The sequence below is a fragment of the Pleurodeles waltl genome, chromosome 5 (assembly GCF_031143425.1).
Source record: "Pleurodeles waltl isolate 20211129_DDA chromosome 5, aPleWal1.hap1.20221129, whole genome shotgun sequence".
NCBI lineage: Eukaryota > Metazoa > Chordata > Amphibia > Caudata > Salamandridae > Pleurodeles > Pleurodeles waltl.
The window spans coordinates 1,647,308,264-1,647,335,944 of NC_090444.1; the positions used below are offsets into that span (position 1 = coordinate 1,647,308,264).

The 27,681-nt window shown below is 45.7% G+C and overlaps 1 protein-coding gene across 2 annotated transcripts in view; it reads right to left on the minus strand.

Moving 5' to 3' along the window:
- Positions 1-27,681, minus strand: part of SMC6 (structural maintenance of chromosomes 6) — a 610,138-nt gene that overhangs the window by 32,697 nt on the left and 549,760 nt on the right. For both annotated transcript variants that reach the window (XM_069235972.1, XM_069235971.1), the window contains exon 25: positions 25,001-25,153. In XM_069235972.1, the coding sequence (XP_069092073.1) occupies positions 25,001-25,153 (153 nt within the window). The remainder of the gene's footprint in view (positions 1-25,000; positions 25,154-27,681) is intronic.

The window sequence follows — 27,681 nt, forward strand, 5'->3', positions numbered from 1 at the left end:
TAATGAGACTGAATATGCATTCAAATGATGTGGACTGGCCTGGATCTAGAAGTTACTCCTCCACCATCTTCATACCCATGAATGCTGTGGACAGTCTGAAGTCTGAGCATGCTCGCACGTGACGTGGAAGGGGTGACATTACTAAACCTACAAAGGCCTACATCATAGCCCATTATTGAATGACTGAAATGTGAATGCAACTAGTGAAAGCAATCAAACTTGGTCTGTAATGCAATGTAGTTCCTGTTGGATGATACTGCCCACATACCGGTCCAGATAATTGATATGGACAAAGAATCCATAATCTAATCCAATATTATCTGTAGCTGAATAAGGCTGTACTAATTGTCATTTTATAATGGGTCAGGCGAAGTGTCTGAGGTCAGGCAATACTAGGCAACACAGGCAGAAAGTATCAATCAGTGCAGCATAAATGGTGGCCTAATTCTGCCACTCCAAGAAAGCCCCTCTTGCTCATATTGTCTATTGCCAGTCACTTTTGTTTTCTAGATTCAGAATCTCTGGACAGAGTGTGACAGGGATGGGTGGCAACCACTGGTAGTGTGAAAGTGCCAAACAGTAAGAAAGGGAGGGGAAGGGTGCTAAAGGTGTATTGAGTAACAAGGATAGAGAGGATGACAAAGATTGGGAGTTTGGGGTGTAGTACTGAAGTGTGACAAAGAGGTGACAGCATGACAAGGTTTGGGAGTGTGACAGAGGTGGAGAGGATGAAAGAACTGTGAATGGGACAGGGAGTAGATGTTTGACAGGTATAAGAAGTATAGCAGTGATGGAGAGGGTGACAAGGAAAGGGAGTATAGTAGGGACTCAGAAGGTGACAGTTTCTGGAAGAGTCACAGAAGGTGTGTGTGAGTGGGACTGGTGAGTGACTGGGATGGGAGGTTATAGAAACTGGGACAAGGACAGGTGAGTGACAGGGATGAGGAAGGTGTAGGGTCTGAAGTGGGACAGGAAAGGGGGTATGCATGGGGAAGATGCAAGGACTGGGAATGCAACAGGGATGGCAAGGGTGTTAGGAACAGGAAGTGACAGGGAGTGAGTGTGACAAGGATGAGGGCAAGAGGAATTTGGTTAGGGATAGGCAAAGGGAGAGTGGCAAGGACTGGGGATGTGACAAAATGACAAGAGTGATAGTAAAAGGGAGTAAAATACCAGAGTGTAGCAGGGACTAGAAGTGTAACAGAGTTAGGAAGGAAGATGAATAAGTCTGGAAGCATGACAGAGAAAGGACGGGAAATTGAGGCACAAAGTGTGAGCATGACATGGTGGGTGGCAGCCACTGCGAGTGTGACTGGGACTAAAGGTGTGGCTGATGGGGAGTGTGCTATAAGTTGGGTGTGGAGAGAATAGAGAGGGTGGATGTTGGACTTTTTCCCTTATGCAGGGTCATCCCCAATATTTTGTCTCCTGCCTCCCATTTTTTCTGTCCTGTTGTTGTTGGCTTTTGAACTTTGAGTACTTAACCAGCTGTAACCAGTGCTAAAGTGCATATGCTCTCTGTGTAAATTGTATTGTTGATTGGATTTCCATGATTGGCATATTTGATGTACTAGTAAGTCCTTAGTACAGTGCACTAGAGCTGTCCAGGGCCTGTAAATCAAATGCTACTAGTGGGCATGCAGAACTGGTTGTGCCGCCCACATTAGTAGCCCTGTAATCATGTCTCAGACCTGCCACTGCAGTGTCTGTGTGTGCAGATTTAAACTGCCAATTCGACTTGGCAAGTGCACTGTTGGACTTTTTTCCTTATGTAGGGTCATCCCCAGTCTCTTTGCCTCCTCCCTCCTATTTACTCTGACCTCTCGCTGTTGGCTCTAGGACTCTGAGCACTTTATCACTGCTGTCCAGTGCTAAAGTGCAGGTGCTCTCCCATCTAAAGTTGGTATGATTGGCTTATACCTAATTGGCATATTTAATTTATCTATAAGTCCCTTGTACAGTGGTATCTTTATACCCAGGGCTTGTAAATTAAATACTACTAGTGGGCCTGCAGCGCTGCTTGCACCACCCACTGAAGCAGACTTTCAAACCTGTCTCAGGCCTGCTAGTGCAAGGCCAGTGTGCGCAGTTTTCTGCCACAGGGACCTGGCATCTAAATTTACTTGCCAGGCCCAGAACTCCCCTTTTATTACATGTAAGTCATCCCTAAGGTATGCCCTAGCAAGCCCTATGGGCAGGGTGCCATGTATGTAGAAGGCAGGACATGTGCCAGGTTGCGTGGCCTGTCCTGGTAGTGACAAACAGCCTAACTTGGTGTCTCACTGCTGTGAGTGCTGCCTTCTCAGAGGATTGCATTCGAAATGCGCTGCCTTATGTGTAAGAGGTATTGTCTGATTTATGAGGGGTAGCGTAGGCATGTTTGGTGCGGTTGTGCTGGTGATAATAAATGCTGCTTACTGGTGTAAGTGTATTTATTATTACTATGACAGAAATGCCACTTCTAGAAAGTGCGCATTTCACTCTGCTTATGACTCAGGTGTTTTTGCAGCTTGACTCCAATCTACGTCTGGGCAGAGTGACAGTTGGGGTTTTGTGCATACTTTTCAGACAGCCTGTACACAGGGAGGGTAGAGGTGTCACAGAGGTGCATTTACATACTGAATAGTCTTCCTGGGCTGATAGAAGGGAGAGGTGGGGCACACCTACATTTGTCTCACACAATAGGGTTGTTTACCCCCCACTGATGTTTGAAGCCTGTGCTGAAGGAGAGAGGGGGCACTCCCAGAACCAGTTGTAACTGGCTGGAACCTCCTCTCCCTACCATTGTAAAACACTGTAAGAACTGACTATAAGTACAGGGGAACTTTCCCCGCAATTTGGAGACTCTTGGAATCATCTTGGAACCGGACACAAAGGACTGGAAGGACTCACCAGGAACCACTAAGGACTGCTGCTGTTATGCTGACCTGTTACCTGCTTGGTCACTGTCAAGGACTTGCCACCTGCTTACATCCTCTGTGCTGGCCTGTTGCTGGGCCCTTGCCCTTGTGGGCCTTTTTCCTAGGACTCTTGTCCCCCAGGGGCAGGGTGCTGTGGCCCTTGATCCCTCCAATGATCTGCAGACACGAGGAGTGCTTCCACAGATAGCTGTGAGTAGCGCTGTGGAAAGCGCTGCTATTGTAATGTTATTGGCGCTTGAAGAGCGCTCTTCCAGATTGTGGCAAGAAGATCACCGCCGCGACCTCAAGCGCTTTTAAAAGTGCGCTGTGGTGGCAGGAATCACCACCGCAGCGAGGGGAGGCTGTTCGACTAAAGCGCGAGGGAAGCATATCCCCGGGGACACCAGAAAGGAGAGGAGGACGCCTCTCCTTCGCCTGCCGAGCCTCGGAGGGCTCTTTGTTGATCACTGGAGGCTCGCCTGCGCCGCAGATCCCTTGTTGGTCCCTCGTGGGCCAAGGCCAGTGCCATGGTCCTCCCCCTGATTCGGAGGGCCAGTGCAGGCCTGGGGGGGGGGGGGTGAGCAGGGGTTATGTTGGACGTGTAACTCCCTTGACCTGACTAGAGTGGGTCGGTTCTGTCTGGCTGAGGTGCATACCCTAGCCAATCAGAAACCCCATTTCTAACATGTACCCACTTGCCAGGCCTGAACCTTCCCTTTTCTTACATGTAAGACACCCCTAATGTAGGCCCTGGGTAGCCCCATGGGCAGGGTGTAGTGTATGTTAAAGGTGGGACATGTACTTATGTGCTTTACATGTCCGGACAGTGAAATACTGCCAAATTCGGTTTTCACTTTTGCAAGGCCTATCTCTCTCATAGGTTAACATGGGGGATACCTTTAAAAACGATTAAAGTGTAGATTCCCTTTGGGAGCAGATAGACATGTGGAGTTTGGGGTCTTTGAGCTCACAATTTAGAAATACATCTTTTAGTAAAGTTGGTTTTAAGATTGTGTGTTTGAAAATACTACTTTTAGGAAGTGGGCATTTTCTTGCTTAAATCATTCTGTGACTCTGCCTTGTTTGTGGCTACCCTGTCTGGGTCAGTTTGACAGTTGGGCTGTTCACACCTCTCTCTAGACAGTGACACAAAGGGAGCTGGGGTGGGGCCTGCATATCCTGATGAGCCATCTGTGCTAGGAGGGAGGGGAGGAGTAGTCACTTACACCTGAAAGGGCTGAGCCTGCCCTCACACAATGCAGTCTCAAGCCCCCTGGTGTGTGTCTGGGGCCTGGCCTGGTCAAGGCAGGATTTCACAAACAAGAAAGACTTTCCTTTGAAGTAAGCCTACTTCAAAGGCCAAAATGGGTATAAGAAAGGCACCCAAAACTACAGACTTTAGATCACTTCTGGACATCAAGAGGAACTTCTGCCTTGAGAAGAGCTGAAGAGAAGTGCTAACCTGCCTGTGACTGTGCTTTGTGGAGCTAACCTGCAGTAGCTGCTTCTGCCTGGTGAAAGGGGGCAAAGACTGGACTTTGTTGTGCATTCCTGCTTGTGAAGAAATCTCCAAGGGCTTGTCCTGAGCTTGCCTCCTGTTGTTGAAATCTCAGGGCCATCAAAGACTTCCCCTGACAGCACCTGGACTCTATGCTGAGACTCCTGCCCTGCCAAGTGGTGCCCTATCCAGTTCCTGGGGCCTTGACAGGTGAAGCTGGCAGACCAAGCTTGAAAATCCACATTCCGAGAGCAGCTGGAGAAACGACGCGTCACTGGTTTCGCGGCTGAAATCGACGCTCCGCTTGCAGCGTGGTTGGAAGATCGACGCACAACACAGCTAACGGAGGCTGACAGGTCGCAACCCACACTGCATGTTTTTTCGGATACCGCGCGGCAGGATTTTTGATGCAAACCTTGATGGGCGCAAAAAAAATTATGCAAAGTCTTCCCGGACCCGAGTGCTGCCCGGCTCAACGCATTGCCCTCCTGTGGAGAGGACAACGGACGCACGCCGACCCGACCGGAAAAGGAGAAATGACGCACGATCTCGCTTGCGGGCAATAAATCAATGCACTGCTTACCTTTTTCGACACACACTCGCCCGTGCGGGGTTATTTCGACACCACCCAGGTTTTTTTCAACGCTAACAGTGTTTTGCCTGTTTACAAAAGGATTTAAGACTTGTTTTCTTTTAAAATTATTAACTTGACTTGTGTATGTTGGATTTTTGTCGTTTTGGTCTTGTTTTGTTTAGATAAATATTTCCTGTGTTTCTAAATCTGTGTTGTGTCATCTTGTAGTATTTTCATTAAGTTACTGTGTGTGTTGGTACAAATACTTTACACATTGCTTCTGAAGTTAAGCCTGCATGCTCGTGCCAAGCTACCAAGTGGGGGAGCGGGGTTAGCTGAGGGTGATTCTCCTTTACCTTGACTAGAGTGAGGGTCCTTACTTGGACAGGGGGTAATCCGACTGCCAACCAAAAACCCCATTTCTAACAGTGACTAACAAGGAGTGTGACAGAGTGTGACAGCGTATGGAAGTGCATCAGAGAAGGGACAAAGGTAATAGGGATTGTGAACATGACAGCATTTAGGAGTGTGACGTATAGGAAGGGTGAAGAAGACTATCAAGGTAAGAAAGACTTACAGTGTGGCAAGGTTCAAGTATGTGACAAGGCTGGAGAGATAGAACGCGACAGAGGTTGACGGGGAGTATGATAATATTTGGGAATGTGACAGACAGGGCATTTGATAGAGACTGCAAGCGTTAACAAGGACTGAAACTGTTTCAGGAATGGAAACGGTGATAAGGACTATAAAAGTAACAAAGGCAGGGAAGGATGACATTTACTGAAGTGTGATGGATCGCCGTGGTGATACGGATGTTGAGCATGACAAGTATGGTGAATGTGGAAAGGATGGGAGTCTGACAAGGATGAAAGGGTAACAGGGACTTAACTTGTGTCAGAGATGATGGTGGTGATCATTAGGATTCATAACAGAGCAAACAGATACCCAGGAAATTGTCCTGGCACTTGGGAGCTGGGCAGATGGCACAGAATCAGTTGAAAAGCCAAGTATTTTCTATTTGGTGTAGCAGGTATTGGGAGTGTGAAAGCAATAGGGCATGTGATAAAGGCTGAGAATGTGACATTGACAGGGCAGTGGCGCATCACAAATGGAGAGTACGGCAGGGATAGGAAGGGACTGGGAATGAGATTATAGCAGGAGTTCGGAGTGTGACATGGTATAGGGATGGTGATAGAGGATTGGTACAGTAAAGGACATTGGTGTGTATACTGAACCACCTCTCTCCCAGGCCCCATACTAGATTTCTGCAGATGCTGAATGTCATGCAATCACTGGAAGAAAAAAAACTGATGTGTTCGCTCTGGAAAGAGAAGCTTGTGCGGAGGTAGCTTGGTACCCACCAACATCAAATACCGCTCCCCTATCACTAGGTGCCCATCTCATATCTATGCTCCACCTCATTCACTATCTACCTGTCCTCACACGACTGCCTTTACCTCAGTAACTACATGGTCACCTTTAGTTCTGCCCCTTCCTCATTCATTATCCACCTCTGCCATAGAACCGATAATATCTACCTCTATCACTATCCCATGCCGCTTACACACCCCTTTCCAATCCACACTAACTGCCCGATAGCTACTCTTGTTCATACTCCAGAAACTACTGCTCACTCCATACCAGGTGTGTAGGCCACCCTCATTCACTACTCCTACTCCATACCCACCACACTACCTTAGCTTGCCTTTCCCATCAAGTACTACCTACCTGTACCCACCCATCACTGCCCATTAGTCATAATCCAAATGTTCCCCCTCAGTCACTCTCACTGAACCACTTGCAACTACAAATAACCCTACTTTGCCAGTCACTCTACTCACCTGACTGCAATACCCCTAACCCCAATGTGGTAACCGCCCACCTTTCACCTGCCTATACCACTGCTTTTACCTCAGTCACTAGCTCCAGGCAACACAGGCCACCTGACACCGAAACTCCCGACCCACCTAGCCACTGCACACCTGCCACCCCACCCCATGATAAAATTTAGCCGACACCACATCTATGGTGAAAGCAAACTGAATCAGCCCCAACCCTGCCAGCCCAAGAGAAGGTAAGTTATGTACTCTTCCTCCTCACTGTCACATGGTGCCTGGTGAAACCAGCAAAGTTCGCTCTAGTCCGCCCCCTTCTCTCCCCCAACCCCACAATACCTTCTCACAACTACACTCTGAAACCCCCAGTTATACACCCCTCATCTCCCTCCATCCCCTCAGATCTCCAGACTTCCATAATCGCCTCCTCCCCTCACCCTGTATAACAGAATACCTTTAGTGAGTATATTAATCTGATCCCTAAAGTTCTAAATTGCATGTCTCACTTCCCTCCCAGAAGGAGCCTAGCCCTAGAGATACTGCATCTGTGCACTTGCTACTGTTGTGAACACTGTCAAAGTTCTTATTCAGAATCTTCTATTTCTATCATTTTGTCACCTTAGACTTCACCATTTCAATTCTTTGCCTTTTTCAGACTATTTCTTTCACAGCAAGTATGAAGTTTTAGGCATGTGTAGAAATGTCTTTTCAAGGTTATTTTTTATGTTTTATCAATATAATAGGGTTGATGTATTGGTTGCCATGAATGTTTTGTCTTACTGATGATTTACTGTCTTATAACTCCATTGTTTTAAAGTTTAAGATAAGATCGATAATCAGGACCCATAAAAACCCGGTTATCTGACTACAGATTAGAGAGGTACTTCACACCAGGACTATCAAGGCAGATGAAATGCCATTTTGGAGCATCAGCCATAGACGAAGGTGACAAAGGATAGACGTGGCTGTGAGCTGGAAGCCGTTTATGTTCCAGGTCTGGTAAGGTTGCGATAGATAAGATCCAACTTGCTATTTCATAATGAAAACGCAGTATGCTGTGCGATCTCTCTCTGAAACGTGAGAAACAGGCTCGCTATATCACCCTAGCTACAGTTAGCATAGCACCTTTCTGAGTGTATTATTCAGTAATTTAAGAGGGTTTGGAGTCCCTGAACTCAGCTTGTGGGACTGATCATTGCCAAGAAACAACACTTCCTACACAATATTTCTCAGTGGTTGTATATGGGTTGCAGTCCTACAGGATTTTTAATTCTTATTGGTGCACTAAGTCCTTGCACCAGGAGGTTAGAAACTGAACCACTGTTGTGGGGTTAGGGTATCCACGGGGATATAACTAAACTCAGGCCTTCTCTTAACTCTGGTGGCAGACTCCAGCATGCTTCCATGATCATGACCACACCCAGGGCCCTTGCATGAGGGAGAAATAGGCAATGAAAATGAATTCCACACCCTAATGGAAGAGCTATAGCAGCTCCTCAAAATATGGACTCAGTTGTGCCTTTGGTACTGGAAAATAGATATTAACCCTTGGGAAACCTGGAAAGCAATTACTGACTGCCATCTTGTAGGGACAGGGGAATACAGATTCCAGCCTGTAGTACGGTTAGGTCTGATTGTCTTAAGATGGTGAGGAAGCCCAACAAATGTTCTGTGATCCAAATAGTGGGTTGGAACATAGCCGGTCTCAATAGTAAAAGAGATGATGAGAGATGGTTAAACTTTATTTGTGCACACCAGATTTTGGCACTGCAGGAAACCTGAGATGTATCTAGTTCTTTCTTTCGAAATGGGCCTGTCTATTTATTCCCCCCCCCCATGATTCCTTCCTCTCATGGTAGAGCACGTGGGGAGTAATTACTCTTGTTTCTGTAAACATTACATGTTCTTCCAGTGTAATTGATACTGGTTCTGAGTATCTGTTAGCCGTTAAGCTAGACTTTATAACAGCATCAAGTCAAGTAGTAGTACATTTCTATAATTCTTTTGAACATACAGCTGTAAAAGAGCACCTCAGGAGTTTAAAAAACAATTCTCGAAACATATGCTGAAGGTCATCATGGTCCCTACTCAGTGGTCATCCTCGTGACTTAATGTGCACAAATGCCAGTTAGGTTGTGTAATCACCGATGTTTATTGCCTGGAGTATTCTGGGGTTGTTCATTTCGAGCATACTACACATGGGGAAATTGGGAAGTCTATCTTTGTTGATTGTAACATGTTTTGTCTCATTATTGAGGGGGTGGACGCTCACATCTCCTCATTTACAGCCAGGGGATGTAACTCAACCATTGATTATATCCTAATCTCTGGCTCAGTTCACATTAAGGCAAAAAAAACTTTGCAGTTTGGAGGTGTGTGTGTATAGTTATCATAACCCTCTGGTTGTTCAGTTAGAGTGAGATATTGAGGTTATGTATAGTTTAGGAGGGGGATGCAAAGGAAAATGTTGCGACCAAAGCATCAAGGCTGCCGGATTAAGTGGGACAGAATAATCCCTGATCATTTTGTTAGCAATCTTTATAGCTCACTTGTCTCTGATTTAAATATTTGCCTAAGCCCGGGTCAGCCTGATGAGGAGGTTGTAAGCACGTTTCAACAGGTCTGTAGGCAGGTGGCAATCAATCTTAGTAGGCCGATGGGTAATAGAGTTAAGGAGGGATAATGGTGGGTTGATTGGAAGTGCTCTTGAGGTTATAGGGACCTAAGGGAGGCATTGAGTAAGGTACCAGGCGATGGTACTGAGGTTGCAAGGAGGAGGAGAATATATAAACAAACAGTGGCCGAAAGGAAATTAGAGATAAAGAAGAGAACATGGGCTGATCTTCTGCAGGTTGCTGTACTGAATGATAGCACAATGTTCTGGGAGGTGCTTAACAGACATTTTTTTTTAAGAATTACAGAAAGGATGATATGGACTGCGTAATCGCCCCCAATGTCTGGGTCTCACACTTTCAGAGTATGTATGACGTTTTTGGGAAGGACACCCAATCCTCGATTCATGATGGTAGGTCATTAACTTATAGACTTGGGCTTTGTGAAGAGGACGTACTTGAAGCAATTGTCAATGACCAATGGGTAGGCCCCCCGTCCCGATGGGGTGCCAACTGATCTATTTAAAATAGAGCTGCATATGTCGGCATACATTTTAACACAAGTTAGCAATGCGATGTGTAGCCATCGCATCCCGCAATCTTGGTCCAAAGCTATATTTGTCCTGGTTTTTAAAAAGGGGTCTAGAGGGGATCAAAAGTGTTATTGCTCTATCTCCCTTACTGAATCAACCGTTAAGTTTATAGGTAAAGTTATTCTTTCCAGGCTTATGGAGTGGTCAGATCAAAACAGTGTCATTTCAGGTCTCCATTGCGGCTTTAGACCCCAGGAAAGGAACTTTGGATCAATGTTTGAATTTGCAATTGATAACTGGGATACACACAGTGGCTAAGAAGGGTGTCTTACACATAGCATTCATGGATCTTACCTCTGCATTTGATCGTGTGAACAGAGGGAAATTGTGGGGGATAACGGCTGACTTGGGGTGGACAGAAGCGTGGTGTGTTTTCTTTCTGATTTGCACCAGAATCTTGCTAATATAAGCTATGATCAGGCAGGGTTTTTAACTGACTAAGTCTTAAGAAGGGGTGAGGCAGGGGTGTATTTTGGCCCCTATTTTTATTTATCTTATATATTATTAATAATTTGTGTTAGGACCTAAGTGTTGCCTTTGTAGATATACCTAAGGCGATTTCACAAATGGTGCCCACCCTTTTATGCATTGATGACGCAGTGCTGATTGCTAGGACCACTAAGGGCTTGCAACAGTTGGTTGTCTCTTTTATATGCTTTAGGAGCACGTTGGACTTGAGCACCAATTACCTTAGTCTCAAACGATGATTGTTGGCTCTAGAAAATCACAGAAAAAGTGTTTTGGTGGAGTAAGGAATTGATTAGAGCCCAGACCTATTAATTTCTGGGAGTTCTCTTTGATGAGAGAGGGTCATGGGGAACTCAAATGAGCAGCTGCAACAACGTTAGACTTTGCCAAGAAGCTGGGTGTAAAACCTATTCAGACCATTAGCAAGGTCTATCAAGGCAGATGTGTCCCCAGTGCGACTTATGGTAGTGACATTTGGGGTTTTCCAAACATAGTGGAAATCCAGACAGCGGAGAATAAATTCCTAAGGAAATTGTTGTTGGTTCATCAGTCTGTTATATATACATGAGGAGCTGGGGTTAGATATATTGGTGATCAGTTAGCTCTCGCTCCCCTGCTAAGATGGATTAGGGTCTGGTCCAATCTGGTGTTAGATATTAACACGGCTATCACTTAAAATTGTTCGACTTAGGACAAGGCGTTATGTATTCCCGGGTTCAAATATATCAAAGATGTTACTGGGAAACTAGGTCACCATGAACTGTTTCTGAATCCACAGGTCATTAAAAAAAATATTTGATCTGGGCTAAACAACATTTCACTTGTGTGATGAAGTTGGAAAGGGAGGCGCGAGAACTTGTTAAATCTACTGTCTGCTCTTACATGATGACTAAAACCAGCCCCCTGATGGAGCACTAGTTGTTTACTGTTACATTGTCACAGCATAGTTTATTGCTGACAAGTTTCATATTTAATTTACTGCACTGGTGTCTTGCAGTTCCTCCAGGTAAGCATAAGGTGGAAGAGAGAGGCCCATGCCTGTGCCATGATTTTTCTCCACAAGATAAGGTGCACTTTGTTTTCTTTTGTGAGTACTATAGTGCACCGTGGCGTAAGTACATCTTGCCACTGCTCATGGGATGCTCATTTGTGCAGGTTAAATTGGCTTTATTGTTTCTTCAAATGATATTGAGTCCTCCTATTTGCCACAGTGTTACAAGCTTCCTGGTAAGGGCTCATAGGATCAGGAAGTCTTTGCCTAGTTGAAATGAAGATTCTGTGCCACGGACGCTGGCCCGCATTTTATATTCTTTTTAAGATATTTTATAATGTAATTTTTATCTGTGTTTAACTTAAATGATATTTTTATATTTGTTTATTTATGTGTGTTTTATGTACTTTTATGACTTTTAGTAGTCGAATAAAATAATACATTAGAATACGATGTACACCTGTTCAGACTACAGAGCAGCACAGAAAATTCCCTGATAAAAGAAAGATGCCTCCCTATTAGATACCCCTCTGTTTCCATCTAATGCAGTTGCACCGAGAACCACTGTTCCGGCAACCATTAGAGACTCATTTATAGTGTCTAAGAATAACGGACAATCTTATTACTACTGCCCAGAGAATAATTGTAACATACTTAGCAGCTCAAAAGCATTTTTGTTGGACTTCTGTGAAGCTAACAATTCAAAAACAGATGTAATTCTTCAGCCATACCTCGGACAGTCTTCATTTAGAGTTAATTCAAAAGTTAAAATTATTTGAAAATATCTTATAATTAACTTTTGGTAAGTAAACTGACAAAGTTAAAAGAGAAAAGTCACTTGTGCAATTTAGTGAGCCCCATTACTTTTTGCACACTCTGCAGATCACTTATCAAAATAAACCACTGTGTGGGATCTGGATAAAAAGGGTGAAGAGTAGTGGGTGTAATAATTAGTTAGGTCATAAAATGCGGGTTAATGAAGCACTCATGTTATTACATTCAATACAACCGTTAACAGATGCATGCTTAATAAAGTTACACTGGTATTTTGTTTGTAAACATTTTGTTGTTATTCTGTTTTTGGAATGTGGCTTTTAGCATACTTTATTAAGAAACATATGTGAGATAATATATATATAATAATATACAGGTAAACATGACTTCATAGGTGCTGAAATATGATAAAGTAAAAAAAAAAAAAAAAAACACAACCACTGAAATTCACAAGTTATAGTTTACTGAACTAAAGCTATCACTTGTGCCCACATCATGCACTGCCCTTCGGCCACACACTAGACCCATCCCTGCGCAAACATTCAACCCACATTATCGCCCTTTTTAAAAATGTTAACATAATGAGTGATGTAATATTTGAGCTAACAAGCAGTGCTTAGCAGGGTAAAAGTTATAGTTAGTTAAATAAACGATAACCTGTGAACTTTCAGGTTTTTGTTTTTTAATCATTATTTTCTATCTCATTTTAATGCCAAGCTATAACGTAACTTTAAACTTTGCTTCAACGAATGTCTGTTCTTTTTTCATCACGTTCCAACTTTATTTTTATTTTTTAATACATTTTTTTAATTCGATTTTCAACCGGTGCATGGCATACCCAAATAGACATTACATAGCAGTATCTTTGCAAAGCACCTAAACTAAGAACATGTATCAAACACCCCCCTCCCTCCGTCTCCAACCATCCCCAGACACAGAACCCATTGAGCAATCCCTGCTTTCATGTTTCTTCGCTTCCCCGTCCAGCCTGGAGGCCTCTCATTTTTCAATATGATACAATATGGCCCTCATTGTTGCAGGAGTCCACACTCGACAAGCAGCTATACCTCCAGGGAATAGTACGTCATCCAATCTCCCCATATCTTTTTAAACTTCCAAAGGCATCCTCTATTTTTGTAGGTCACATTTTCCCCCATCATGAACCCATCCATCCCTCTCCTCCACATACCTACTGAGGGGTATGTCTCAGAGCCCCATAGGCAGGCAATGTCCCTTTTTGCTACCATCAGTCCCAGTATACAGAGCATGAGCTTTTGTCGGGGCAGGTCAATATAATTGGGTATTCCCAATAGTGTAAATTTGGGATCCCGGGGAATCTGCACCGACAGCACTCCCTCCATCTCTCCTATCACCTCGTTCCAGTACTCCTTAATCCTGGGACATTCCCATAGTATATGGAAGAAGGATCCGATGTTGCCTCGGCATCTAATACAGTTCGGATTCTGTGCTCTTCCCATCACGTGTAGTCGTTGTCTATTATAGTATACCCTATGTAGAATTTTAAATTGGATCAACCAGAATCTTGACCAGATAGCCACCTCTCTAGGGAACATCAGCGCAGCTTCCCAGTCTATATCTTCTAGAGCCCCTAGCTCTGCTTCCCACCCACTATGCAGGTTTATAAGTGTATTCGGCATATTGTTATTAATAGTCTTATATGTTAGGGATGTTGTTTTAGTGTCTAAGCCGTCCGTTAATAATCTACCTTCTAGAGGGGCATAATCAGGTATTCCGTCTCCCGGGAGACCCTCAGCTCTCCATGCATGTTGCAAGCGTGTGTAATGATAGAACTTTGACTTGTTCAGCGCATACTCAGTCCAGAGAGATGCAAAGGACATAATTTCTCCCCCCTCCATCACATCTCCCATTTTTGAGATACCAATAGGATCCCAACACTTGAAGCCTTTCAATTTCCTAATTTCCAGCAGCCAGCATCCCTCCCACAGAGGGGTTTCCCTGGTTGGACGGCGGTGCCTCTCCGTCATCTTAGCAGCTCTACTCCAAGCCTTTAAGGCCACCTGGGTGGCTGGCAAAAGATGCCCGGTCCCCCTTCCCCCATATAAGTAGTGTTTACATGATTTACCTTCCCATTGTAGTCTCTCAAGGTGGGTGGTAGGATGATCTCCCGATGTAAATAACCAGTCGTTGACATTCACCAAGTGCGCCGCCCAGTAATATGCCTCTAGATCTGGAAGAGACAGTCCCCCTGCATAGTGATTGCATTGTAGCATCTTAAGAGCTATTCTTGGGTGTTTACCTTTCCACAAAAAGAGCGGCATATCTCGGTCTATGACCCTGAACAAGCTTGTGGGGATCCGATAGTATGTGTTCTGCAAAACATAAAGGAACTTTGGTAAAGGGATCATTTTAATCATGACAACCCGCCCCATGAGTGTGAGAGGCAGGGTTCTCTATCTTTCCAAATCAGCCCTGCACTCTCTCATTACCATCCCCAGGTTATGAGTTTGGCAGCTGTCGGCCTTACTTGTCATGTAATTACCAAGGTATATAAAACCTTCAGTGGTGCTTTACAGGCGTACCGGGAGAGGGGGGGAGTGGTACATGTCCCCGCAGAGCATACAGGATTGTCTTGTCCCAATTAATATGATATCCTGAGTGCTTCCCGTATTCCTCAAGCAGATGGAAAAGCATCGGTAGGGATATCGCTGAGCGTGCTACATATAGAAAGATATCATCCGCATATAGAGAAATATGCTCCTCCACATCTTCCTCCTCTTTCAGTCTGAAACCCTGCAGTCCCGGATAAGTACGGATGTTACACGCTAGGGATTCCAAGGTGAGGGCAAACAATAGGGGAGACAGTGGGCATCCCTGCCTCATGCCCCTTGCAATGAGGAAGTCAGAAGAAAGGACCCCATTTACTCTCATTGCCGCCACTGTGTTACATTAGAGCAGTCCCACCCACTTCCCATATCTCTGACCAAATCCAAATCGTTTTAGGGTAGCTTCCAGAAAAGGCCAATGCACCGCATCAAATGCTTTCTCCGCATCCAAGGCTAAAAATACAGGTGGCCCATTAAGCTAGTCAGTCAAACATGTGCTCGCTGCATATTATGCCTCGTGGAATGTCCAGGCATGAATCCGGTCTGGTCCTTGTGAACTAGCAGAGAAATAACACCTAGTAGGGGAGTTGCCAATACTGTGGCCAGAACTTTCACTTCCACATTCAGAAGGGATATCGGTCAATATGATGCACACATCCACTTGGGCCTCCCCTCCTTATGTATCACTGCTATCTCAGCCCTTCTTAGGTCAGGGGGGAGTACTCCTTGTACTCAGGCCTCCAAGAACATATTTGAGAGGTGAGGGGCAAGAATATGGCAGAGGTTCCACTGGAAAAGTAGGAATATTTCCTGTCCGTGGGATGGGCCCTTCTCCACAGATCCAAAAAGCCCAGTGCTGTAGCAAACTCGCACAGTGGGGTGGTGGGACCCGATGATCTCCCTGTTCCTGATCTGTCCATATCCGCCTCCATCACATAATTGAAATCTCCTCCCAAAACATGGAGTGGGGAAGTAGTCTCTAACGGGTCTTTGCTAACTTCTCCAAGAGGGGGGCCTGGAGTCTCGGTGGGGCATACGCACTAAGCAGCAAAACCTCCTTCCGTCCCCAGAACCCCTTCACTCCTACATATCTGCCCTCAGGGTCTGACCATTGGTGGGTGACCCGGAAGGGGGGAGACTTAAGAATCAAGATCGACACTCCCCTGGATCCTGATGTATATCCCGCATGCACCAACATAACATAGGGGCCTCTACTCAGGAAATCATCCTGGGAGAGACCACTCTTTGGGCCTCGCACCTTCATTCTCCTGGGGAACATCGGCAGTCCTTCCACTCCCTTTCCTTGAGAGCAGGGGGCGTTCCTCCAGCCACCCCCAGGCCTCTTCCGGAGATTGAAAAAAGAAAGCTTTTCCCTGAAACAGCACCTTTAACTTGGCAGGAAAGAGGAGCAAGTAAAGGAGCTGGAGACCACGAAGCTTGGCTTAAACTGAGTCAAAAGTACGGTATTGTTTCTGGAATTCTCTAGTATAATCTGGGAAGACCAGGATCTTAGAATTTTCATACCGGACCTCGCCCATTCTACGTACTTCCATTAGGATCATGTCCTGGTCTTGATAGTTTAGAAAACAGGCAATCACCGGCCTAGGGGGTGCCCAAGGAGGAGGCCTCCCTCCAAGTGATCTGTGGGCACGTTCAATCACAAAGCATGTAGAGAATTTTTAAGGCGGGGGGACTCTCCGTAGCCATGTATCCAAAAATCGGTTCATATCAGTCCCTTCAAGTCCCTCAGCAGAACCAACAAATCGTAGATTATTTTGCCGAGCTTGGTTTTTAGTGTCCTCCAGTTGCTCGACAATATCTTTGTTAAGGACTCTGGCTTCTGACATTTCTTTTCGCAGGTCCCTGACAGTGTCTTCCAGATCTGAGATTTGCATCTCCGCAGTCGTAACTTGTTCTGCCACATTCCGGAGGTCTTGTCGCAGCAGGGAGTCATTTGAGCGTACTTCACCCATTCGCCCATCCAGGGCCTTTCTGGATGCCTGCATCACCGACAGGAGTGCAGCATTATCGGGGGCCACCAGGGGATCCGTCACCGGTGGCGGGGGAGTCACCACCTTGCTATACCGATCTATTTTGCCTTGTCAAGACAGTTTAGGCTCCTTGTCTCTCGCCATTGGAAGACCTCGACAAGCTCTTCAGTACCATCCACTCACCACTTGGTAGGCAAGGTGCCCAGCCGCCGAGAGAGACCTGGGTGGAGAGCTTCCAGGCCCCCCTGACCACCCCAGAGTAAGTGTCCGCCCCAGGTGTCCAGTTTTACCGTCTTGTAGCCGGGCTTTCCACTCCTTCCTCACCAAGGGGGAATGCATCTCTCGTTCGACAACCCCTCACGTCCTGCTTGTGGTCCCCGGGGCAGCTTTAGGTCTACTTATTGCTCTGGGCCCGTTTACCAGCACCGGCTATCTCCTGGTAATTGAATAGACAGGGGTCTCGTCCTCCCAGCCCTTTCTCTTGTTCTTGCAGGCAGCAGGCCCCCTGACTCCCTTCGGCCCAGGTTTCTGCACCAAATTCAGCCCAAAAAATTGATGGGGGGTGGGGGAGCCCGCGCCACACCATCTCAGCTCTACGGTGGATTCAGCAGGGACCAGCCGCCTCCCTCGCAGCTCCGGTACTGATGCTCCACGGGACGCCCCAGCAGCCGACCTACCGACCGGAGGTCCCGCGTCCCGCACTCTCCTCACCTCCGAGGCACTCCGCCTCTACCCAATCCCCTGCAGAGGCGCAGCCGCCCATGACCGCCTTGATCTACCCACGGCTTTTCATCTCGCCGCGGTCGCCGGCTCCGGAGGGGGGCGGGGGTTCCCTTTCTCTGCCCTGCTGTGGTCCGGAAGGGTTAGGATGCAATTTTCAGGATTTTAGGTGGAGGCCTCTGCGGAGCTCTTCACGGAGCGTCTGTCTTCGGCGCCATCTTGGCTCCGCCCCCCCATCACGTTCAAACTTAATCATACACCCAATTCCATCTGGCAACCTACAGTGAATGTCCCCACTGCGCATGTCTTTCAGCTGTGCATTGTAAGCTTGACAGACAGCTCCATCAACATGACAGAGCTGTACATCAAACTTACAACTTTTTTTTATTTTCAAAAAGAAAATCTCAAAGCACTTACCACCACATTTTTCATTGTGGTGATGCTCAGTGAAAACTGTCCATGCATCTGCTAAATCCAAATACGAAGAGCAGACACATGACGAAACTACTGAAGGCAGTTACTCCGTCAGGCATGTGTGTTGGCAGCAAAGACAGTGTACTCTCCGCCGTCTATACACTGAAGGTTCCCAAGCCTCTAAATGAGACACACAAACTTTCAGATTGGCGTAAAGGATACCCTGCCCCCATTGTGACTGAGTACTCTTTACGCCAACAAATAAATCAGGCCCACTCTTCAACGGATCAGTTCGCACAGTTGTTTTGTATGTTGGGTGTAGAGGAGGATTATATCAGTCGAGATTTTGGTCATGCCCTGTATCCCTGGCCATAATGTGTGGCAAGTACCATGTTTCTGAATGGTTAATGGAAAAAACGAACTGCAGATCCAGCAATTTCATACATCATATCTGATTTTCATGCAGTCTGTTGTGAATTGGAAAAACAACGGTGGCAATAAGATGTCTGATATTGCAACACCAATCCCTCAACAGTTCACAAGCCTATAATGCTCCTTAGGATGGACAGTTTTTGAAGGAAAAACACAAATCAACTGGAATAGAGTGGTTCGTTCTTGACCACATGTGGTGTAAAAACAAGGCATCAACACTGACGATGTATAAAGTCACAAAGAAAAAAGATGAAACTTAAAAAATGATACACTGCACGAAATTAATGAATCAACAGAACAGCATATTATCATTTGAAATCAAGTTCCCACTTACAAACGAATAATGGATGTGCCTCATGACCCCTATTAAGCTCCTTGATCTCACACTGGGATGATGGAATGTTTTAATTGTTTTACTGTTTGTCCGTGGCGCCTTTTTATGAAGTATCAAAGAGATAACTTGATATGTTGTGACTGAATTTTATGATTGTGATGTCTTTTCCGGCCAGGACCCCTTTCATCGACCGACTTGGAGCCTTTATTGTATTCCTCTTATTGAGGATGTGGGTATTATTTTTGTGTTTATTTTTTCAACCGTTTTTTAAATGTTTTATCTCTTGATTTTTTACTGTTTTATCTTTTTTTGTGTACTTTTATGGCCTTGTGCCGAAATAAAGCTTACTATTCAATTCAACTGAAATCATAATCGTGTGTATCAGATTTCACTGAAAGATAAAATTATGTGGTTCTATTTGAAATCACACTCCGTCACAGGTTACAGTGTCCCCTTCACGTCACAGTGTCTGCCACGTTCAATCTACACAGGCTAAAGGGTCAGATGGACGAAAGCATTTAGCATTTCTTAACAGACCGAATCATTATTTCTATCCTAGAATGCTAAATGGCCTTTCCATATGTACAAAAGGCATTTAGGGAATTGCAAAATGCGATTTCTATATTGAAGAAATCGCATTTTGCAACCCTCAAATAGGAAATCACAAACGGGGATTTCCTATTTGTGATTTCCTAAGCACTTTACAACGTTTTTCCTAAATGCAAAATGGGCATTTTCCTATTAGGAAAGCACAAATTAGGAAATGCAAACCATTAGGTGAGAATGGTTTATCATTTCTTAAACAGCGTTTCCCTAACAGTGATTCCTAATCTGTAGGAATTGCTATTAAGAAATCACAATTTTTGTACACTCCATTTTTCATTTCCTAAATGGCGATTCTAATTCTAAGGAATCGCTATTTAGGAAATGCGAAATAAGAATTTCATACATATGGCCATAAGTGCCTACATTATAAGACAGCAATGAAACTTCATTTTCATTGGTGCATTGTGTTAGTTATCTGGGTAAGTATCTGACTACCTCCTGAAAGCCCTTGGCTTAAAGAGTTATTTACTCTTTCCGATACAAGGACTTCATTTTTTCAGAAATGGCACGCACCTCCAAGCCCGTGACTAAGGTTTCGCTAACACTTTTGACCTTTAATTACAGTCTTGTGCCTCATTCTTTTATAGACTATGATAGACTCCTCTTTTGGGGGCCGTCTCAGAGACATGTTAGACTTTTTGGCAATACAATCATGGTAGATCATCACTTAGATGCTTCACATCCCTAGACGGTCTATCAGAAAATGATGCACACTCTTGCAGATTCCACTGACCACATTTCTAACAGATTCATCACCCTGACATATGCTCTAAGCATAGTACTTAGTATATACAAGTAACAATATTTATTCGTTATTTTTCTGGTGTGGCCTCCCTGTGTGTAAAAAAAAGGAGTGATTGGTGCAGATTTTTTGTTATTTCTTAACAACAAGTTACTTACCTTCTGTAACACTCTTTCTGGAAGGGTCTCTATCTAACCGCAGAGTTCTCACCTTTTGAATATTCCCCAGGTGTCAACCAGGCCAAATCTGGAAACTTTTTTAGCATTATCACTGCGCACATGTAAGTGGCACTGTGTGGCTCCACACTGATGCCGTTTCGCTCCGGAAATGAAGTGTGAAGCTTATGTACGGATCACTCCTTTGTGCTGATGTCAGTTGCTTTCGAGGCTGTCCATGCACCCAGATGCAGAGCCCCTACAGCAAAGTGAGTTTGAGCAGCGTGCAGATTCCTAGACTTGAGATATTATTAATAGGTAAAGTCCAATCCACAGAACGTGGAGGGTGGGAAGGTCGGGGAATAATGTGCAGTTAGCTACCTGAAAGAGTGTTCCGTAAAGTACATAACTTTTTTCTGATAAAGACCTAGAACCACAAATTCCTGACCTTTTGAATAGATACCAATACAGTACATATTTGAAGGTGGGTCTGTGAAAGGACTCAAACCACAAAGCCCTGTAGGACCAAGCAGCCAAAATGCCTCTTTGGCGAACCTGGCTTTCCAGGCTCTAGTGCTTTGTGAACGTATGGAGTGTTGCCCATGTACCTGCCTGGCACGGTTCAAGGGCAGGAACTCAGAGGTTTGGCCCTGGTGGAAGAAGCATGCAGCCATTCTGGAGGCTGCTTTGGACCAATCCATAGCAGACCTTAATGCAGAACATGATCCAGCAGGAGTTAGTCTTTCTGGAAAGCCCTGCCTTTTTCACTCCAGCCAATGCAACAAAGAGCTAAGAGCGGATTGTCCAACCAGGTGTTCTCTGGTATGTTCAATGTAAAAGTTAAGCACTTGTTTAGGGTTCAAACAATGTAGTCTCTCCTTCTCAAAGTAAGGAGCAGCAGAGAATGCCAACAAGATGATATTTTGACTGACGTGGAACAGCATCACAACTTTCGGCAAGAAGGATGCTTGTGTCCGCAGAACCAGTTTCTCTGGGAACGAGATAGTTTACAGTGGGTTGACAAAGAAACTGAAGCACTCTCTCACACACACACGCAACACCTGTTTATATGATGAGGAACAACTGTCTTCAGGGTAAGAAGCTGCAACTGTGAAGTGGCTTAAAGGAAGTGCACATCAAATATGTGAGGACAAACTTAAGGTCCCATTGTAGGAAGACAAAAGGAGAGGATGAAACAGATGTTGTAGGCAACAGGTCAGCTAAATAATGAAGGCTGGTACGGCAACCGTAAAATGACCAAAAGGTATCCTTTACTGTGCCAAGAACAATGCTTCTCCAGGCGAAGGACAAAACAAACAACAAAACATCAGATACCTTTGCCTGGAGGGTGTCAATCTGGCATGTGCAGGACAAAGCCACAAATATGTCCCAGTGACAGGCATATATAGTCTTCGTTTAGGGCTGCCTGGGTGACCAGAAGCCATCAATCACCTCCATAAGAAGGTTGAAGACTGTAACCTGTCGCCACTCAATCTCCAAGCATGAAGGTGGAAAGAGTGAAGGTCTGAGTGCAGAACCCTGCCCTAATGCTGCAACAGCAGATCCTCCCAGAAAGGCAGCCTCATCGGAAGACAGATATTCATGCCAAGGCTTTCCTGCATCCATACTCCAGGGTGTTCAGGGCCACTAGGATGACATGGGCCCTGGCGGTCGTGATCTTCTTCAGAACTCGGGGCAGAAGAGGTACTGGTGTCCTGAGTCCCACCCTAGGTGGAACACGTTTTCTAGCGAGTGACGCCTTGGAAACGTCAATGTGCAGAACTGCTGATGTGTTTTTCTTGGCAGTGGCAATTAAATTGAGCCAATGTGCTCTCCATGCCTGAAAGAGACCTTGCGCCAACTCTGAATGCAACTGCCATTTTTAATCTGCTAGGAGTCAATGAGTGCAATACCACATGGTGGGTCGTGGTTCGTGAGCACCTGCACCAGTCTTCCTTTGATGGCTGGAAGGAAGACTTTCAATGGCAAGCAGGTGGCCCTCTGCTCCAAACATCTGATATGGAGTTGGACTCCACCAGAGACCTGAAGCCTCTGGTCTCCATTTCTTCCGGGTGGCAGACCCAACCCAAAAGCGATGCATTAGTCAGCACTTTCAGCTCTGGGTGAAGTAGGGAGAGGGATCTGCCATTGATCCAATCACGGTTCCACAATCACTTCTGCAGATCTTTTGCACTCTCCTTTGAAATCTGGACATGGTTGGAGAGATCCCCTTGACGTTGGGCCCACTGAGACTTTAGATCTCGCTGCAGAGCCTGTGTATCCCCCCCTGGCATGTTTGACCAGCAGGATACAGGAGGTCAGCAGTCCCAGCAGCCTCAGAGACAACCTCACTGAAACCACTGGAAAGAGGCTGATATATCAAGATCATAGCGTGAATGTCCAGGACTCCTTTCCCGGGAAAGGCATAAAACTGAACCTTGTCCAGAATGTCCTGCATGAGGAGGAGCGTCTTAGGAGTCAGGTGTAGCTTTGGCACTGAACTCCAAGGATGACAGGAGGTTTGACATAGTATGAAGGTGGTTTACAGCTGCCTGGGGTGAGCCCACCTTCAACAGCCAGTCACTGAGGTAGGGGAACACTGGAATCCCAGTTCTCCAAAGATGTGCTTCTCACCGCCATCATTTTTGTGAACACCCAAACGGCACTGGAGAGATCAAAGGGGAGCACAGCAAACTGAAAATGCTCTAGATCTAACACGAACTGCAGGTAGCACTAATGAGCCCCCAGGATGCGTTGGACTTCGCCCTTTCTGCAGGGTCAACCCCAAACTTTCTGCCTTCACTTTCCTGTTTTCTGAACCCGTTTTTGTTGGCTTTTAGGACCATGCCCACTTTACAACTGCTAACCAGTGCTAAAATGTTTGTACGCTCTCCTTTAAAAATGGTAGAAATAGCTTACACCCAATTGACACATTTAATTTAAGTCCTTAGTAGAGCAGTACTACATGCACCCAGGGCCCGTAAATTAAATGCTACAAGTAGGCCTACAGCGTTTATTGTACCACCTGATTAAGAAGTCTTTTAAACATGTCTCAGGCCTGCCACTGCCTCCTGTGTGTGCAGTTTAAACCTGCCATTTCCATCTGGCAAAATGAACCTTTTGCAAGGTGTAAAACGTTTCTTTTTAATACATTTAAAATCACTCCTGGGTAGGCCGTAAACTTTTAAGTTTTACATGTCCTGGTAGTTAAAAGCTCTTAAATCTCTCTGCTGTGAACCTTGCCCCTAAGGTGATGCCACCCCAGGTCTTGGACCCTTGGAAGTGGACCCGAAGGTGCTTTGTTAGCCCATCTGTGGTCCTGTATGCAAAACCAACACAGCAGGACCCACCTCCTTGCAGCTCTGTTTCAGAACAGCTGCTGCACGATGCACCACTGACGCAGGACTTCACATTGTAGCCCTCAGTCGCCTCAAAACCATTGCTGCCTGATGCATCCGCAACACAGGTCTTCTCATCACAAGTGCCTCATTGACGGTATCCTTGACGAGGACACAGGACTTGACATCACAGCTTTGCAGCTCTTTGGAACCGTCACTGAGCAACGCGCCCTCAATGTGGGCTCCTGCTATGCAACGCAACCAAGGGCTTTTTGTGTTGGCAAGTTGAGGCATGTGAACCAGGCGTGGCCACTCAACACCTTGTCAAGAAGGATGACACTCACCTGATGATCTGCCAGCTATCTTGACGTGGGCCTCAAAAGGCAAACAGCAGAAACTGCAGTCCTCTTGGTTCCTGGCATGCACTTTAGTCTGCGATTCATATAAGTAATACATTTCCGGTTACTGTCAGTTTAAACCCCAACATGGTCTCTGTCTTTAATGAGTTAGGATCAGCTTATTACAGAAAAGAGGTTGAGATGAATCTGGGGTATGACTGTCTGAGATGGGTGGCGGTTGCAAGTCACAAAGGGAAGCGCAGCCTGAGGCCTGTCCCATACAATGTTTCCAGTTTAGCAGAGATCTGTTTAGGAGCCACAACTAAGCACTGACCAACAGCATTAAGGACAAAGACAATGTTTTTATAATTTAAAGCCACATCAATAAAATCCCTGAATTGCTGATAAGAACTTATATAACAGACTGAAGCTTGGAATCCCTCTATAAAAGCCAGTCTGTAAAATCATTATTGTGACGTCTGTAGTGTTACTTATGAGTAAAAAAATTCAAAATAATAAACGGATGCTATCACATAATGGGGTGCATTGTGCCACATAATTTGCTTTTTCTCGATACATAATTTAGTTAACTCTGCTGCATAATTTGGTCCTCCCCTGCCCCATAGTTGCAGTGGCCCTAAAAATAAAGAATACACTACCCTCTATTGTACATTAAAAGATATTGCAAGTCACCTCGGTGTTTCTTGAACTTGTAAAGGACCCAGCATTCCACTTCGTTCCTCTATGTGGCCACAAAACTCCTTGGTGATTAGCTATGAATGGGTTTTATCGATTAACAGCTAATTAACTGTCTCGGCTGTGCAAACACCCTGTCAAATATGACTTTAAACGGTCCTAACAAGGGAATACATGTTTTATTGGCCGTACTCGACACCAGGGGCCCATTTAATTAATGTTAAACTCTGTATGAAAATAAAAAGTGTACCTATGTGATAATGGGAGCGTGTTAAATCAGGCAGTTCTCAGATAAAACAGTGCAAACAACTTGAAAGGCAAAACGTCAACAAAGAGTAGAGAAGGAATTATTGATAGATGCGAAGAAAAGTAAAGTAAACATAATTCTTCGAAAGGCTTGTTACCATGTATACATCGAATTCATCCAGACATCGGAAGGGAGACTCGGCGATTGACCACAGGGAAAGGACAAAACACACAGTTGAGAAGGAGCGTTCGCCCCCTGATAAGGATCTCATGTCATTCAGAGCGGCCTTGTTTCCCTCGCCTGGCTGGACCTGCAATCAAACAAAGCATGGTGGATGTTAATTACTGGATACGTGGACAGCTCAAGCAATCCATTGTGCTGTGTGTGGGAAGGGGCAGTCAGACACGGCCACAGACCAGCACAGCGGTCAGCACCACCTCGTGCCCGAGTGCACTGCCTGCGCCTCGGCGAGACTCCAAACTGAACAACTCATCTCAAGGGCAGGCGATCAGGCAGCAGCTCTAATTACCGTGCTGCAGTGGAGCTGATTAGCATATGTGCTAATGCCAGCCACCAATAACAGAGGCTCCCAGTCTTAACAACAAAAGTAATAAAGATGACTGCAACACACTATAAACGGCAGAACCACAGACGAGCGTCTCTGCGGGTAAAATTGCAGCAACACACTACCCCTCCCATATGTGGTACAGAGAGAAGCCCTGCTCAGAGCGTCTCTTACAGGCGCCTGACAATCTTACATCGACATATTGTAAGAAGCTGGCTATTTATGTAGTGGACCAAAATAATGTACACTGTGCAAAGAGTGCAAAGTGTCCGAACAATCCCCACAGGTATCACAGAGGCACTAATGACATCCTAAATGCTCTCTTTCTGGGTAGTGTGGTTCAGCAGTTAGGCATATCAGAGGGCAGTGCTATGCATGTAAAGCCCACACTTATGCAATAAGTGAGCTACACACTCAAAGAAATCCGACTCCATTTTATAGACATAACACGCACTTTTATATAAACTTTCATCTCAAGATCACCGGAGTAAAGTGAGTACTTTTTGAGTTATAAATTGTTTTCAATGTTTTTTTTTGTTTTTTTTTTTGAGTTTTTAAAAATGAAGACAGTGCACTTTCGAGGAAGCTGCAATGCAATCCTATGGAGGAAAACAAAGACGGCAAGCCAGGTAGAGTATGACGACTTACGGGACCAATCTCCTGTACTTAAGTGTGTTTTGGGACAATGTTAAAGGGCACACCAACAGGTCACCTCGGGGAGCTCTGGTGCGTCCGGTGTCCCATTCAGGTCTCTAGGGATCAGTCCAGTTACAAGGTCGCTGTAGGGATGGAATGGAAGGACAGTCCAGGGGAACACACAGGGGAGCTCGACCCATGAGGTCCTCTGGCATGTGGGGACACCATCAGTCCACTCCTCCTTGGGCTGTAGAGCACAGGTGTAGGGGTGTCTTCGGTGTCGGGTCCAGCACTGGAGTACCTCGCAGTGGCAGGGGGACCCACAAAAACAGTCTGCAGGCATGGACTGAGACTCAAGTCTGACCAAGCCAACAAGTGGGCTCAGGTCTCACCAGGTGGGGAGATGTGAGGACACCCTTGGTTCTCTTATGGTTCCAGGGCAGAAAGGTGCGGATGTCTCCTATGGTATCGGGTTTTTGTCTCCTGGTCCCTCACCATTGCAGGGGAGTCTGCAGACACTGTCATGAAGTCCACAGTGGGTGAGCACACAGTGGGTTTCTTGTCTGGAGGGCCTGGGGACCATGCTAACACCACTGGCTCACTTCAACACGGGATAGGCGGCTTTGGTGCAGTGGTGATGTCCGGCATCGGGTTTCTGGAGGTCTGGTGCTCTCAGGGCTTTCTCGATGTCTGTGGATGCGGGGAGAAGCTCCTCTACTCCAAGAGAGTTCCTTCTGGTGATTGGCAAAGCACTTGCGGCTCTCCCCACTTCTTGGAGGATGCAGCGGCAGGACAGGTCAGTTGCTTCTCGAGGGTCAGGTGCAGCAGGCAGGTCGGCAGGGTTGGTGCAAACTCAGTCATGCTCCTCAGTTCTTGGGCTCAGCAGGCTTCTTGTCCTCTCCTCCTTTTGTGTCCAGCGAAGATCTGAGGTTCTGGTATCAGGAGTCCCCTAAATATTAAATTTAGGGGGTGTTAAGGAGAGTGAAGGGTAGTAGCCAATGGACTACTTACCCTTGGGGTCACTACACCTCCTAGATGACCACTTCCTTAGAAGATCACACTGTCCTGAGTTCCTAAATTCCACCACTATCAGAGGCTGGCCCTCTATGTAGTGTGCAAAAGTAGGCACACTATGCAGGGGGCCCAGGAAATCGCACGTTGGTTTCCAGAGGTAAAAATTAGACCACCTAATGCTCCAATTTTTAAGGTAGCTGGTTGAGCAGTTAGGCTAATCCCAGAGATGTATTTGATGTACTCGCAAATCCAATCATGCACCACATACATTCAATGAATAACTCAAGACCAGATTAAAAAACAAAACTTCAGACTTTTATATAAATTTTAAGACCAAGATCTTTATAATACGTTAAGTACTTGACGAGTTATGTCTTTTTGAAACTTTGATAAAGTTAGTCTTTCTGTGTGTAATTACACCCTATTGAAATCGATGCACTGTCACCTTTAAAAATGCATTAAAAATCACACAGTTGAGTTACCAGTCTCTTCTTTTGCAGGTTGGTCGCAGCAGTCAGTGGGCACCTTATGCCAGCTGAAGAGCCTCGGGTGGCTCCCTGTTCCGGCGGGAGCAGCATTGGAAAGTCTCTTGGCATAGGTGCTGGGCCACGTGGAGGGGCCAC